The sequence below is a fragment of the Notechis scutatus genome, chromosome 14 (genome assembly GCF_049901735.1).
Source record: "Notechis scutatus isolate UNSWTSFEM ecotype Mainland chromosome 14, rNotScu1.2, whole genome shotgun sequence".
Classification (NCBI taxonomy): Eukaryota; Metazoa; Chordata; class Lepidosauria; order Squamata; family Elapidae; genus Notechis; species Notechis scutatus.
In genome coordinates this window covers 7,392,578-7,407,232 of record NC_142022.1, presented here as the reverse complement: position 1 = coordinate 7,407,232, position 14,655 = coordinate 7,392,578, and the positions used below count along the sequence as shown (strand labels likewise).

At 47.3% G+C, this 14,655-nt stretch overlaps 2 protein-coding genes across 2 annotated transcripts; one reads left to right on the top strand and one right to left on the bottom strand.

The window, feature by feature from the left end:
- Window positions 1-66: 66 nt before the first annotated feature.
- On the top strand, window positions 67-6,396 carry LOC148129518 (microtubule-associated protein 1 light chain 3 alpha-like). Its single transcript, XM_087943468.1, has 4 exons — window positions 67-1,199; window positions 2,422-2,477; window positions 2,962-3,068; window positions 5,377-6,396. Exons 1-4 carry the CDS (start codon window positions 953-955, stop codon window positions 5,537-5,539), a joined length of 573 nt encoding a protein of 190 aa, XP_087799594.1. The 5' UTR covers window positions 67-952; the 3' UTR covers window positions 5,540-6,396.
- Window positions 6,397-8,174: 1,778 nt separating this feature from the next.
- ZBTB3 (zinc finger and BTB domain containing 3) lies at window positions 8,175-11,348 on the bottom strand. Its single transcript, XM_087943467.1, has 2 exons — window positions 11,125-11,348; window positions 8,175-10,388 (listed from the first exon to the last, which is right to left on the bottom strand). Exon 2 carries the CDS (start codon window positions 10,319-10,321, stop codon window positions 8,990-8,992), a length of 1,332 nt encoding a protein of 443 aa, XP_087799593.1. The 5' UTR covers window positions 10,322-10,388; window positions 11,125-11,348; the 3' UTR covers window positions 8,175-8,989.
- Window positions 11,349-14,655: the final 3,307 nt, after the last annotated feature.

The window sequence follows — 14,655 nt, the reverse complement described above, 5'->3', positions numbered from 1 at the left end:
CCCACCAGGAGATATTTCCCCCGCCCAACGAGGAAGAAAGGAAGGGGGGAAAAAAAACTTTGCGAAACTTACGCGCTTTGCAAAGGAAGGTGGGCGCCAGGTAGCTCAACCAGTGTGGCAACCTGGTTTATCCCTTGTATTATTAAAAACACGCACACACACAACACGACACCGCAGCAAGAGAGGGTGTTTGTTTGTTTTTTAGTTTAGTTTTTTTAAGCACCGGTCAAATGGAAACAGGTTGTCTCAGCCAATAAGATGGACCAACAGGTAGATTAAAAAAAAAAAAGGATAACATGATAGGATTTAGAGAGATACCCAAATACCTACAAACCCACACGCGTTAGCCTTACATTAAGGCTTAAGAGAAGGCTGTTTATTTGTTTTAAGAAAGCAAAAAGCAAAAACGGCGCGTCAGGGGAAAAAAACAGGCGAGGAGGGAAGAGGGGGACAAAAAGCAGAAACGTGGGAAACGGCAATAAAGCATATTAAAGAGAGTGGAATTAGCTGGTTAGTATAGCCAAAGGCTCAATAAATCGAAAGTTCACCCCCCACCAAGAGTTTACAAGCTGAAATACAGATCTGGAGAAGGAAGGAAAGGAGAAGGACGGGGAGGAAAAGGCAAAAAATGGCGAGATTGGTCTTGGTGCCCGTTCTCACGACCCGTAATAACTGAAACTCTCCCACGCATGCACAAAAACAAAAACCGAGTCAGGTTTGCCATTGCAAAGTCGGTTTAGGCTCCTCCTAACCCAACGGAACTGGTGCAAGACCTCTCTGGAAGCCCAATAAATCTCGGGTTTTTTTGGACATCTAGTGGCGGGGAGTTCCCAGGACGCGTGGACACGCGAAACTCCTATCACCAGCCTTCCCAGGGTTGGGTTAAATAATTCCAGCGGCTTCCAAGGGGGGAGGGGGGTAAGGGGGGGGGAACGCCTCCGGAGCCGCATCCATGCGCTGTGGATCCACCCCTCCCTCCCTCCCTCCCTCACCCCCCCCCCCAGGAAGCAGAAGTAGCCCCGATCCTGAAAGGCAGGTGGGAAAGAATTGCGCGCTTTGTTGCTATTTAAGGCGCGCCGGGGGGACTGCAGAGCCATCTCGAGCTCGGCGCGCCTCTCTGCCTCTTTTGTCAATTTGGCTCCAGCGACTGGATCTCCCCATGGCCTCCTTTCCGCCCTTTAAACATCGAAAATCTTTTGGTGAGTGATGCGTTTCTCTTTTGCTCCGTGTAAACGCTCTGGTTTGAGGTGCCCCACCCCATTGTTACCGCCCCCTGTTGGCCCAAGGGTGCAATTCACCTCATTTTGGGGGTGGGGGAGTTATTTTCTTCATTTTCAGAGCTGTATTTTCAAGGCTAATGAGCAGGCTGCGTTCTCACGATACGTTTCCTCGGGTTAAGTAAACCCGAGTGGACTCGGTTAATTCAGTTTTCCACATAACCTAGGTCTCCTGCTTTTGGGGTGGGGGTTGGACTAGATGACCTACAAGGTCCCTTCCAACTCTGATTATCTGTCTCTGAATTGCTAAGGTAGGTGTCTGTGGTCCTAAGACCCCCTGAACTCCATGAAGGGTCTCTGACCTAAAATTATTTGCTGGCCTGCGTAGAAAAATAATAGTATATTAAAATCCTGCAAATGCATCAATTTTAATAAATATTAATATAGCAGCAGCAAGTGTATCAGTTTTAATAAGCATGAATAAATATCCATACCAACAAAAATGCTTTGGGGTTTCTCTATAATTTTTAGAAGGGGTCCTGAGATAGAAAATTAAAGACTTAGGTTTATCCTAGGCATAAAAAGTGAGTGGTTATAGTTTGTGTCCTGTTGTAAAAATGCAGGAAACTGTAGTTACAGGAATCTAACTAGCTTTCCAAACCCTCTAGAGAGGTGGTATTACAGATCCCATCGTTCCCAGCCAACATTTTGGTGATTTGGGATTAAGGCTGCTGAAAGGCCAGAAGTTATTCCTCTGCAGATAGCCAAACTTTAGATTTAAAGTTGTGGTTTCTGCCCTAAACCACAATTAAACTGTCTTTGACAGGCATGGTTTAATTTTAGGAAAGGGTTGGTTGGCTAAGGTCAAGCATTTTGGGGTTTTGTGTGTGTGAGAGGGAGGGAGGGAGAGAAAAGGAGAAAGGAAGGAAGGAAAGAAAGGAAAGGAAAGAAAGAGAATCTCTAGACAACCATGTTTTCTAAGTTTTTCTGAGTTGTAAACCCAGCTCTTGTGTACTGCAAAGCTTAATGCAGAGTGGATTTTGCTGATTGGAATTCCTTTCACAAACCATGGTTAAACTGAGGCTTAGTGTGATGTGTGAACCTGCAGGGGTAGGAAACCAGTCTCTGGGAATTAAAGCTGGGAATGTCCCTCCACAATCCATCATTAATTCTTTCCAATTTTTGAAAAAACTTTTTATTCTAGTTTCCCGGAAGAACGAAGTGGCTGCAATCCGGATTAGATTTCCTTATAAACTACCGGTAGGTGCGTGGTATGAATTTTCTTAAGGGCAGCTCTCTTGCACAACTGTTGTGAGCTTGTGTCTGTTTTTCTTTTTCTCCTTCTTTCCTTCCTTTTCTTCTTTCTTTCTCCTTTCCTTCCTTTTCTTTCTCCTTCTTTCCTTTCCTTTTCTTTCTCCTTCCTTCCTTTCCTTTTTCTCCTTCCTTTCCTTGCTTCTCCCTTCTTTCCTTCCTTTTCTTCTTCCTTCCTTTTTCTTTCTTTCTCCTTCTTTCCTTTTCTCTTTATTCTTTTTCTTCCTTCTTTTGTCTCTTTCTTTCTTTTCTCTCTCTCTCTCTCTTTTGCTTCTGCTGTTTCTTGAGGTCTGTTTCATGTCCTTCCAGTTTTGTACACATATGTAAACACACACGTGTTTGTGTGCCAGCACAGGCATGCACAAACACCACTTTAAACGCACATTTATTATCCTTTCCAAGCTCCTCAGACTCTGCTCTTGGTTCCTTGCAGGTGATTGTGGAACGCTATTCGAAGGAGAAAATATTGCCGGCTTTAAACAAGGTGAAGTTTTTAGTCCCTGGAGATTTCACCATGGGCCAGTTTGTAGCCATCATTCGGTGAGCCTTTGAAATCTTGTGGCAAATTAATTAATTAAAGGATGTGGGAAGGGAGGCTTCTCCAAGATAGGGAGAAAAACTAGAAAAGGGAGCTTTCCAGGATGTTTTTGTTTAAAACAGATGAGGATGTTTTAAATGGGGCTTAAATGGGTTCACAATTGACTAGATTAGCATTTGAAAACCAAGTCATTAAATCATGATTAACAAGGAAGTGTTGGAATCCCCCAAAAGAACAAGGGGATTCCTGGATTTGGCCAGTTTTAAACTGCTTCCATGAAGCAGATGGGGTTGAAGTACAGAGAGGGAGGGTCTACTGACCAGAATAAAGACTTTGATTGGGGTTGGTCTAGATGATCTCTAGGTCTGTTTCCAAGCGGATGGTTCTACTGTATATATTTATTTATTTATTTGATTTGTCAATTGTTTACAAGATAATAAGTATAAGTGTATACATAGTTGTGAATACATGAGATGGGTACATATAAGAAAAATAAAAGAATAGAGAAACAATAGGACAGGGACGGTAGGCACGTTGGTGCGCTTATGCACGCCCCCTACAGACCTCTTAGGAAAGGGGTGAGGTCAATGGTAGACAGTCTAAGGTTAAAGTTTTAACCTTAGTTAATATAGTGTATTGGTTCGTTGAGCAGAATGAGCAGTTAAAAACAGGAACTGGGGAAAGAATATTGGAGTGAAGGGGTGTTTTTTTTAATTAATTAAACCAAGTTTCCTTGATTATTTCAACTCGATAGGCTGTTTAAAAAAAAAATACAAAATAAATACCTGTAAATACATTAAGATTTAGGGAGGAACTGTTGAAAAGGAACTTGTCCCTACAAGCTTTTGTCAGGTCTGCGTTGAGCCCTGTTTTTATTTTTCTGTGGAAGGCCAAAATTCTATCCCATTTATGCAGGAAGGGCAAAAATAAATAAATTTAGAGTGATGTCATTAAATGAAAACCGGGAAATGGCTCAAGACAGCACGAAAAAGGAAAACCTTGGGTTTGCCTAGGTTTACACTCATCCTCTTTGAAAATAAGCCTAGTGGTTAAGGCTTAGAAGCCAGGAGACAGTGAGTTCTAGTCCCGCCTGAGGCACAAAAGCCAGCTAGGTGACTTTGGACCAATCTCCAGGAGACAGTGAGTTCTAGTCCTGCCTTAGGCACAAAAGCCAGCTAGGTGACTTTGGACCAATCTCCAGGAGACAGTGAGTTCTAGTCCCGCCTGAGGCACAAAAGCCAGCTAGGTGACTTTGGACCAATCTCCAGGAGACAGTGAGTTCTAGTCCTGCCTTAGGCACAAAAGCCAACTGGGTGACTTTGGGTCAATGACCAGGAGACAGTGAGTTCTAGTCCCGCCTGAGGCACAAAAGCCAGCTAGGTGACTTTGGACCAATCTCCAGGAGACAATGAGTTCTAGTCCCGCCTGAGGCACAAAAGCCAGCTAGGTGACTTTGGACCAATCTCCAGGAGACAATGAGTTCTAGTCCTGCCTTAGGCACAAAAGCCAGCTAGGTGACTTTGGACCAATCTCCAGGAGACAATGAGTTCTAGTCCCGCCTGAGGCACAAAAGCCAGCTAGGTGACTTTGGACCAATCTCCAGGAGACAATGAGTTCTAGTCCCGCCTGAGGCACAAAAGCCAGCTAGGTGACTTTGGACCAATCTCCAGGAGACAATGAGTTCTAGTCCTGCCTTAGGCACAAAAGCCAGCTAGGTGACTTTGGACCAATCTCCAGGAGACAATGAGTTCTAGTCCCGCCTGAGGCACAAAAGCCAGCTAGGTGACTTTGGACCAATCTCCAGGAGACAATGAGTTCTAGTCCTGCCTTAGGCACAAAAGCCAGCTAGGTGACTTTGGACCAATCACCAGGAGACAGTGAGTTCTAGTCCCGCCTGAGGCACAAAAGCCAGCTAGGTGACTTTGGACCAATCACCAGGAGACAGTGAGTTCTAGTCCTGCCTTAGGCACAAAAGCCAGCTAGGTGACTTTGGACCAATCTCCAGGAGACAATGAGTTCTAGTCCCGCCTGAGGCACAAAAGCCAACTGGGTGACTTTGGGTCAATCACCAGGAGACAGTGAGTTCTAGTCCCGTCTTAGGCACAAATGCCAACTGGGTGACTTTGGGTCAATGACCAGGAGACGATGAGTTCTAGTCCCTTAACCCAGCCCAGATCATCCTTGCAGCCGCACAATGGCAAGAAACTTTGGAAATGGTAGAAACACACACACACACACACACACACAAAGTCCTGTCCAAGACCTTGAGATCTCAACCTTGCCTGTCCTTCTTTCCCACCACCCCCACAGCAATCGGATGGGCCTGATGTCCACGCAGGCCTTCTACTTCCTGGTGAACGGCAACCACAGCCTCGTGACTATGTCCGCCACCATGGGCGATGTCTACACCACGTACAAAGACGAGGACGGTTTCCTTTACATGACGTACGCCTCCCAGGAGATGTTCGGTTGAGGGCCTTCCGACGTTCTCCCTCCTGGCCACCCATTTTATTCTGAATTTTGCAGTCGCCGGAATGCGTTCCTAAACCTTTGGAGACCTTCTAATTTTCCACCCCGTTATGCAAAACTGATTTTACGGAAGACGGGTTTTGGGGTTCCTGAGCTGTAGGAACCGCTCTGGTGGCAACTGTCTTCTATTCGGTGGTCTTCCAAGGATCCCAAGCTAAGAATCTGGCTACTTCCAGGTGTTTTTTTTTTGGATTAAATGTTTTCTGCTCCAGGTTCTCCTATACCCTGCTTCAGTTTGGGGGTGAAGGCCGAGCCCTCTTGTTATTCCCAATGTCCAATTCCCAAATCTTGGGTTTTTCTCACCCCCAAAATAAGACAGAGCTGGCATCTCTCCAGCTTTTTAGTGTTTCGCAACTTTAAGGCACTTGAAGATGGGTGGACCAACTCCCAGAATCCTCCTGCCAGGGGAATTCTGGGAATTAAAGTCCACCTATGCAAGGTTGCCAAGCCTTGAGAAACATCATTAGGTGATCATTCCCAGTATCTCTTGGTCGTACTGGCCGAGGCTGCTGGGACTTGTAGTAAGTCAGCTCGACACTAAGGTGGTGTGAACAGGAGGATTAAACTTCCGGCACCGCCAAAGGAAATCACACAACTACTTCAGGGTGGAACAGATCAGTACAATTTTTGCCGGGAGGAAAGAACTATGTCCGTTGCTATTCATGAACTTAAGTGGAAAAATGTTTAAAAATTTGCAAATTTAAAAAATGGTTAGAAATGGCTTAAGTATAAAATCCAAAGTAAACTTACCTGCAGCTGGCAAGCCCCCCACAAAAGGGGCAAAAAAATTGTTGCAATTTATTTCAAGTATTTTGTGGTTTATTTTTCGACGAGCAAACGGGAATTTGCGTGGGGTTTCCGTTTTCTTTCGCTCCTAAATTTGGAGTTAAAAAGGGGGGGGAACACATCATTTTTCTTAATTTTCCTGTTAACAGTCCTAATAGGGAAACGTTTTTTCTTTGCTCCAAATCAAATTCTTAGCTTCAAATTGGGGAGTGGGCAGCTTCCTTAAACAATGCTAAATCTCGGTTTTAGAACTCAGTCTTGTTAAGCAGCTGAACGATTTCAGCTAGACTTTCAAAAACGTTGAATGAAAATTAGAAACCAGGAGTACAAGTGGTTGAAGAAGAACAAGAAGAAGAAGAAGGGGGGAAAAAAAGGAAAAGATTTCAGATTCCCAATGATGTCAGAAAAATCTTCCTCAGGTACCATGATGGAGTAGGACAGTGGTGGCTAACCTTTTTGGGCTCCTGTACCAAAAATTGTGCACGCACTTGCACGCTCGTGCTTGCGTGCCAGCACCCAGAAGCCAATGTGCGCCCCCCTATTCCTCCTAAGCATGCGTGCGCAATCCCTACCCGCCCCCAGCCACCCCTCTACCTGCACTGCACGTCACAGCTGATTTTCGGCTGGTTTGAGGCCCTTTTCGGCCTCCCAGAGGCTTTAGGAAGGCTTCTGCAGGCCAAAAACTAGGCCCGTTTCATCACTTCCGGTATTTCTGGAAAAACAGGAAGTGACGAAACGGGCCTACTTTTGGGCCTGAAAAGCCTGCAGAAGTCTTCCTAAAGCCTCTGGGAGGCCGAAAAAGGCCTCAAACAGGCCCAAAATCAGCTGTGAGGAACGCACATGCGCAGTGAGGTAAGTTTGCCTGCAGCTCGCATGCCAGCACAAATGGCTCTGCGTGTCACCTGTGGCATAGGTTTGCCATCACGGGCGCAGGGCAATGTTAATTGTTGGTAGGATGAACGTTGTTACACATTCCACTTGTTTGAAATATATACCTTTTAACTCAGTGGAGTGGAGTGGAGTTTGCTCTTTATGAGACGGATGTTACATGACCCAAATAGGTAACATTATCAGTGCTAGAAGGGGCATTTGCAGCAAACCTTCCTCCCTTCTAACACTGATGATGTTACCTAATTGGGTCGAGAAACGTCTCCAAGAAACCAAGCAAGCTCAGAGAGCACCAAGAACCCCACAGTCCTCTTCCTCCTCCTTCCTTTTCCTCTACTCCAGAGACCCCCTTTCTTCTAACACTGATGATGATCCCTAGTTGGGTCATGAGACGTCTGCAAGAAAACCACCAAGCTCAGAGAGCACCAAGGACCCCACAGTCGTCCTCCTCCCTTTCCTTCCTTCCTTCCTTCCTTCCTTCCTCCTCACAAACTCCCCTCCCTTCTAGCATTGATGATGTTACCTAGTTGGGTCATGAAACGTCTGCAAGAAAACCACTAAGCTCAGAGACCACCAAGGACCCCACAGTCCTCCTCCTCCTCCTCCCTTTCCTTCCTTCCTTCCTTCCTTCCTTCCTCCCTCCCTCCCTCCCTCCCTTCCTTCCTTCCTTCCTCCTCCTCCTCCTCCTCACAAACTCCCATCCCTTCTAGCATTGATGATGTTACCTAGTTGGGTCATGAAACGTCTGCAAGAAAACCACCAAGCTCAGAGACCGCCGAGACACCCCCCGCCAATATACTTAAAACAACTAAAGCCGAACACATTTCAATTGGGTTAGGAGGTGCACCTTTAAAAGTGGAAAATAAAATCCCAAGTACCACAGAACACTGGGGGTTTTCTTATCATTTTTGTTGTTCTTTTTACTATGGAACAGGTGTCTTGTTCAATAAGGCTACACTGGAACTACGGTATTTACAAACAGGTTAGGGAATTGCAACCGGGCAGATGGCAGTGGCAGCTGAGGAAGGAAAAGGACATTGCTTGGAGGTGGGGGCGGAGAGTTGTAGGGTGCCTTCCCCCAATTTGGGTGGGTAGGTGGGGGCCTCACACCCGTTCCTCATCCCTAGCATAGGAGCATCCAGGTGTGTCTGAAGCCATTAACTCACTCTAGGCAGCATTGTGGCATTTTAGAAGATTATCCTGCACCTTTCTGTCAATTAAGTCTTGCCTGCTTGGTACCATTCACAACTGAGGATAGATCCTGGTGCCCCGTTTTCCTGAATAAAATTCTGAACTGCCAATGGCATGGAGAAGAGAGCCACACACCCCCACCAAACTTAACAAGGCCGGTCTCTTGGGGGGGGGGCTAACACCACGGAAGAGTCGCTGTATCGGCAGGTTAACCCACAAACACACAAGCGATCCTCGTTCGGGGATGTGGCTTAAAGTGGGTTTCTTTTTGAATCGGACATAAGAGAATGGCCAGAGTCGGTTCTCTGCGTTGGCGGAAAAAATATTTTCCCCACTAAAGAGAAAACCGAACCCTGAAATTTTTGCAGCAGTACAGACGGGACAGTTTTGGATACAGCGATCCGGCCCAAGGAGGAACGGGAAAAAAAAATTAGACACCAGTGGCGTGGCTTCTTCCGCCAGGAATGGAGACGACTGGAGGATTTTGTTCCTCGTTTCAGGAAACCGTTCTACGCCGTGGGAAAAGCCCCTAGGAAGGATTTTCCACGTCGTGTTTGCAGCGTTTCACGGCCAGATCTTCGTTGTGAGCTTTCCGGATGTGCCGGTAAAGATCTCCGGATTGAGTGTAACTCCGCATGCAGTAGCGACATTCGTACGGCCGTTCCCGGGTGTGGACGGTCGCGTGGCGCCGCAAGGTGTAGGAGCAGGAAAAGGTTTTCCCGCACGTCTTGCAGGTGGGGACGTCCTCCGTAAAGAGGCTAAAATTGGAGTGGGAATCATAATCCTGCAAGTACATCTGTTCGTGCAACGGAGGAGTAGCCATGGTGGAAAAAGTCTGACCTCCCGGCATGTGGATCAAGTGGTACGGGGCATTTTCTGGAGGTAGGAAGCTGCCCTCCGAAGAGACCTCCTCCATCCCACTGGGCTCTTCAAAAGCGTCCAGGTGTCGCCCGCAGCCTCCCGCGGAACCCGCCTCCCCACCAGATTTTGGAAAGATGCTTTCTAGTCTCAATTCTGGAGCAGGAGGGACCTCCAGCTGCTCCACCCCGTCCGTTTCCTCGTCAGAAATCACAATCGCTTCCACCTTGACACTGATGGACCGATTCGTGGGCTCCTTGTGTTCGACGTGGTGTTCTCTGTACCTCTCCGGAGGAAGGTCCAAACCGGACGTCCCCTCGGCTCCGTTCCCGGAAGGATACGAGCTACACAACAGAGTTTCGGTGGAGCTGCTCGGGCTGGAGAGAGAAATGTCCACGATGGGTGGCGGACGAGGCCGAGAGGCGGAGGGAGCGTCCATCCCCGGTTGGGTGGTATCCGCAACGTCCAAAATGGAGGCCGATAATTCCTCAGGAGGTGTTTTCTGCCCGATGTTCCAGTCTCCTTTTTTGTTTTTCTCGGGGTCGCAGGAGTGAGGCGGGGGCAAGGATATGGGCTGGCTTTCGGGGACCTGCAAATGATTTTCCTCCTCCTTTTTCGTGCTGTCGGCTTCGGCCAAAGCCCGGGCTTGCAGCTTCTTCTTACACACCTTGACGATGTCGTTCATGTGCAAATAACTGGCCGCGGCTAAGATGTCCTCCACCGGCATGTCGCCCAAGGAGAGGCTGCCTTTGTACATGAATTCCAGCAGGAGCCCGAATGCCGGGGCGGTGACGATCTCGCTGTTGATGGAGACCAAGTCTCGCTTATCCAGCCGCTCCTTGTAGAACATCTGGAAAAAGGCACTGCAGGAGGCGAGGACGGCCCGGTGGGCCAGGAACTGGGTGCTGCCCACTATGACGGTGCAGTCGCAAAGGAAACCCTCATGCTGCTGTTCCCAAAGTTTTTGGAGTAAGTTTTTGCTGTGATCGGGGAACTCCATCATGGGCCGGAGGGGGGGGTGTCTTTCACGACAACAGGATTAAAGGCATCGTCCGGCCAACTGGAAGTAGCTGGCAAGAAAAGGAGAAGAAGAAGAAGTCGCTGTTGGAAAAGGAAATAATAATAACTGCATGCCAAAACAACTCGACACAGGGAGTTTTTTCCCTTCATGCCATCATTCCGATTAACACCTAATTCTCAGTGCTGCCTTATGTCTATTTACCCACGTTGTATGGCTGTAGTATGATTATTATCCTTCTCATCTTCTCTACAACCCATTGTTATTGGTATCATATTCTTATCATTATTACTCTACTGCTTTGCATGTACACTGAGAACTTCTGTACCGCAGACAAATTTCTTGTGTGTGTAATCACATATGACTAAATAAAATATTCAATTCCTATTCCATTCCCATCTCTTCCCTATTTTATTCCTATTTCTATTCTTCCTTTGTTCTATTCTATTCTCTATTCCTATTCTTTATTCTATTCTAATTCTATTCTATTCCTATTGCTATTCTGTATTCTATTTTTATTTTCTATTCTAATTCTATTCTATTCCATTCTCTATTCTATTCTCTATTCTATTCTACTTTACTCTCTATCCTAGTCCTCGTCCTATCCTATAATATCCTTTTTTTAAAAAAAGTTTTTATTTTTATAACAAAAACAACAAATAAAACCATCTTTCAAGTTCAGTGTGTTGGTTGGGTACATATATCTTGTGCACATAATATCATCCTATATTTCTTGCTTATATTTATAACCATTCTAATCAGCATTTTATACCATATTGGTCAATTACCGATATCCTATAATATCCTAATGACAATGGACATTGGCAAACACACCGCCTGTCAATTGCAAAAGGCAGCTTGACTGGGAACCGCTGACATCCTGCCACCAGATGTGTAACACCTTCCAACGTCAACATCTGCCTATCTTGGGTCTTTGGGAAGGACTCCCATCGGCCCAATCCTGTCTGAAGCATGTCTGGCTGTGCCACCCACCGATAGCAAAGACTTCGCTTGTGTGTGTGTGTGTGTGTGTGTGTGTGTGTGTGTGTGAGAGAGAGAGAGAGAGAGAGAGAGAGAGAGAGAGAGAGAGGGAGGGAGGGAAGGAGGGAAGGAAGGAAGGGAAGGAAGGAAGGAAGGAAAGGAAAGGAAAGGAAAGGAAAGGAAAGGAAAGGAAAGGAAAGGAAAGGAAGGAAGGAAGGAAGGAAGGAAGGAAGGAAGGGAAGGAAGGAAGGAAGGAAGGAAGGAAAGGAAAGGGAAGGAAGGAAGGAAGGAAGGAAAGGAAGGAAGGAAGGAAAGGAAGGAAGGAAAGGAAGGAAGGAAAAGGAAGGAAGGAAGGAAAGGAAGGAAGGAAGGGAAAGGAAGGAAGGAAGGAAGGAAGGAAAGGAAGGAAGGAAAGGAAAGGAAGGAAGGAAAGGAAAGGAAAGGAAAGGAAAGGAAAGGAAGAAGGAAAGGAAAAGGAAAGGAAGGAAGGAAGAAAGGAAGGAAAGGAAGGAAGGAAGGAAGGAAGGAAGGAAAGGAAAGGAAAGGAAAGGAAAGGAAAGGAAAGGAAGGAAGGAAGGAAAGGAAGGAAAGGAAAGGAAGGAAGGAAGGAAGGAAGGAAGGAAGGAAGGAAGGAAGGAAGGAAGGAAGGAAGGAAGGAAGGAAGGAAGGAAGGAAGGAAGGAAGGAAGGAAGGACTGGCACAATCCTCCTTCACTCCTCTTCCCACAAATCTGCCTCTACCATTTCCTCCTTCTCCGTGGGAGTGGAACCGGTTGCCCCACTTTTCTCCGTACCCCACTAATTTCTTCCCACCTCTTTGGGGGAGGGTTGTTTCCTATTATTTCTCTGCACCCCCTTCCAATATTGTCCTTAATTGTCATCCCCCTCCCCCGCAGCCTCCCTTGCTGCCCCCTCCCTAATACTGAGTCAATTGGCCCCTCAGCCTCATCACGACTGCCCCCTCAATACTTAATTGGCCCCCAAGCCCCCTTAGCTGCCCCCTCCCCAATGAGTCCTTATTAGCCCCCACTCCCTTACTGACCCTCCCCAACAATGAGTCCTTAATTGACCCCCCAGCCCTCTTTGCTGCTCCCTCCCCAATACTCAATTGGCCCCCCAGCTCCCATTGCTGCCCCCTCCCCACACTGAGTCCTTATTAGCCCCCAGTCCTTTACTGACCCCTCCCCAATACTCAATTGGCCCCCAGCTCCCATTGCTGCCCCTCCCCAATACTGAGTCCTTATTAGCCCCCAGTCCTTTGCTGCCCCCCCCAATACTCAATTGGCCCCCCAGCTCCCATTGCTGCCCCCTCCCCAATACTGAGTCCTTATTAGCCCCCAGTCCTTTACTGACCCCTCCCCAATACTCAATTGGCCCCCAGCTCCCATTGCTGCCCCCTCCCCAATACTGAGTCCTTATTAGCCGCCCAGTCCTTTGCTGCCCCCTCCCCAATACTCAATTGGCCCCCAGCTCCCATTGCTGCCCCCTCCCCACACTGAGTCCTTATTAGCCGCCCAGTCCTTTGCTGCCCCTCCCCAATACTCAATTGGCCCCCAGCTCCCATTGCTGCCCCTCCCCACACTGAGTCCTTATTAGCCCCCCAGTCCTTTGCTGCCCCTCCCCAATACTCAATTGGCCCCCAGCTCCCATTGCTGCCCCCTCCCCACACTGAGTCCTTATTAGCCCCCCAGTCCTTTGCTGCCCCCTCCCCAATACTCAATTGGCCCCCAGCTCCCATTGCTGCCCCCTCCCCAATACTGAGTCCTTAATTGCCCCCCAGCCTTCTTTGGTGCCCCCTCCCACTATGAGTCAATTGCCCCCCAGCCTCATCACTGCTGCCCCCTTCCCCAATACCGAGTCAATTGCCCCCCCAGGTCCCCTTGCTGCCCCCTCCCCAACACTGGGTCCTTAATTGCCCCCCAACTGCCCCACACTGCTGCCCCCTCCCCGTTTAAGGGATGGACGGATCCCGGGGCGCCCTTCTTCCTCCCCCCCAATAGGGGGTGCGTTGGGCGACGGAGGGACCCCTTCCTTCCCCCACTTACCTACCACAAAGCAGAGGCCTCCCGGGACACGCCCTCTTCTTCCTGATTGGCCCCACGACTCTGCCCCTCTCCGGGAAGGCGGAGTAACGCTTGCCACGCCCAGAGAGCCTCCTCTCCTGATTGGCTCCCTCGGCTCGGCTCTTTCCCGCCCGCCGCCGCCGCCCTCGCCCAACCTGGGCGCGGCTGGGAGATGAAAGAGGACCGAGGCTTGGCCCGCCCGCTCTTTCTCCCGATTGGCCAGCTTGACTCGGCCCGGCGCTCTGATTGGAGAAGGCGCGCGGAGACGCGCGACGTTTCGAACCGTCGGCGGCCGAGCGGACGTTCGCCCCTAAAATGTTGATTGGTGGGTAGGAGGCGAGGAAGGGGAGGAGGCGGGATTTGGTGTTTCCCTGGTTACCAGGTGGAGCGGGGGGGGGAGCTTTCATGCAAATATAAATTATGCAAATTAAGGATGCTGCTGATTTAATGAGCCCTGGCTTAAAAATCTTAAATTAAGTTGCAAGAAAGTAAGAAGCGTCTTATTTTCCATTAGAAGCAAAAGCCCTTTTCGTTGTAATTATGATGATTTAAAAATTAGTAATTATTTTTAACCCTGGTGACTTTGAATAAAGGAAGCCCCCTAAATGCAACCATTTATACAATATTTTAATTGCAGCATTAATGCAATTAATTTAATCTACCATCTAAAACGAAAGCCCTTCTGTCGCTCCCACTTAAATATCTTTTTGTATTTGTATTGCAAAGGAAGATGCAAAATAGATGCAAAAAAAGTATTTGCAATTGTCACTAATAATTGCCATAATTAGGGTTTAATCACAGAAACAAAAATCAATTCTATCAAAATCTGGAGGACTTCTTGGACTGAGGAGGAAAAACATAAGTTTAGGAACTGGACAGCCATGTGAAATAGTGTTTCTTTTTAAAAACAATATTTATTAAAACATGTAAACAAACAGAATAAATAGCTACATCAAAGAAAGAAAAAAGATAGAAAGAGACACTGTGGCTAAAGAATAAAATGGTAAACAAGGAGTTGACCATTATAAAAAAATTGAAATTAATTATTCCATTAATTAATTGTATGAAAAGGACTACTGTATGTTCATTTTGCTATTTGTAGTCATTTAAAAAGAAAAGAAATAGGAGGTTTAAAAAAGGGGCAGAAAAAAAACATTGCTTTGTCAAAGATTCGAATTCAGAAGGAGCCTTTGATAGAGATTGAGCTCCTGAGCTTGTGCAGAGTGCAAGATGAATCCCCAGCAATTAAGTAGCAAAAGATCTCATGAAAAAGAAA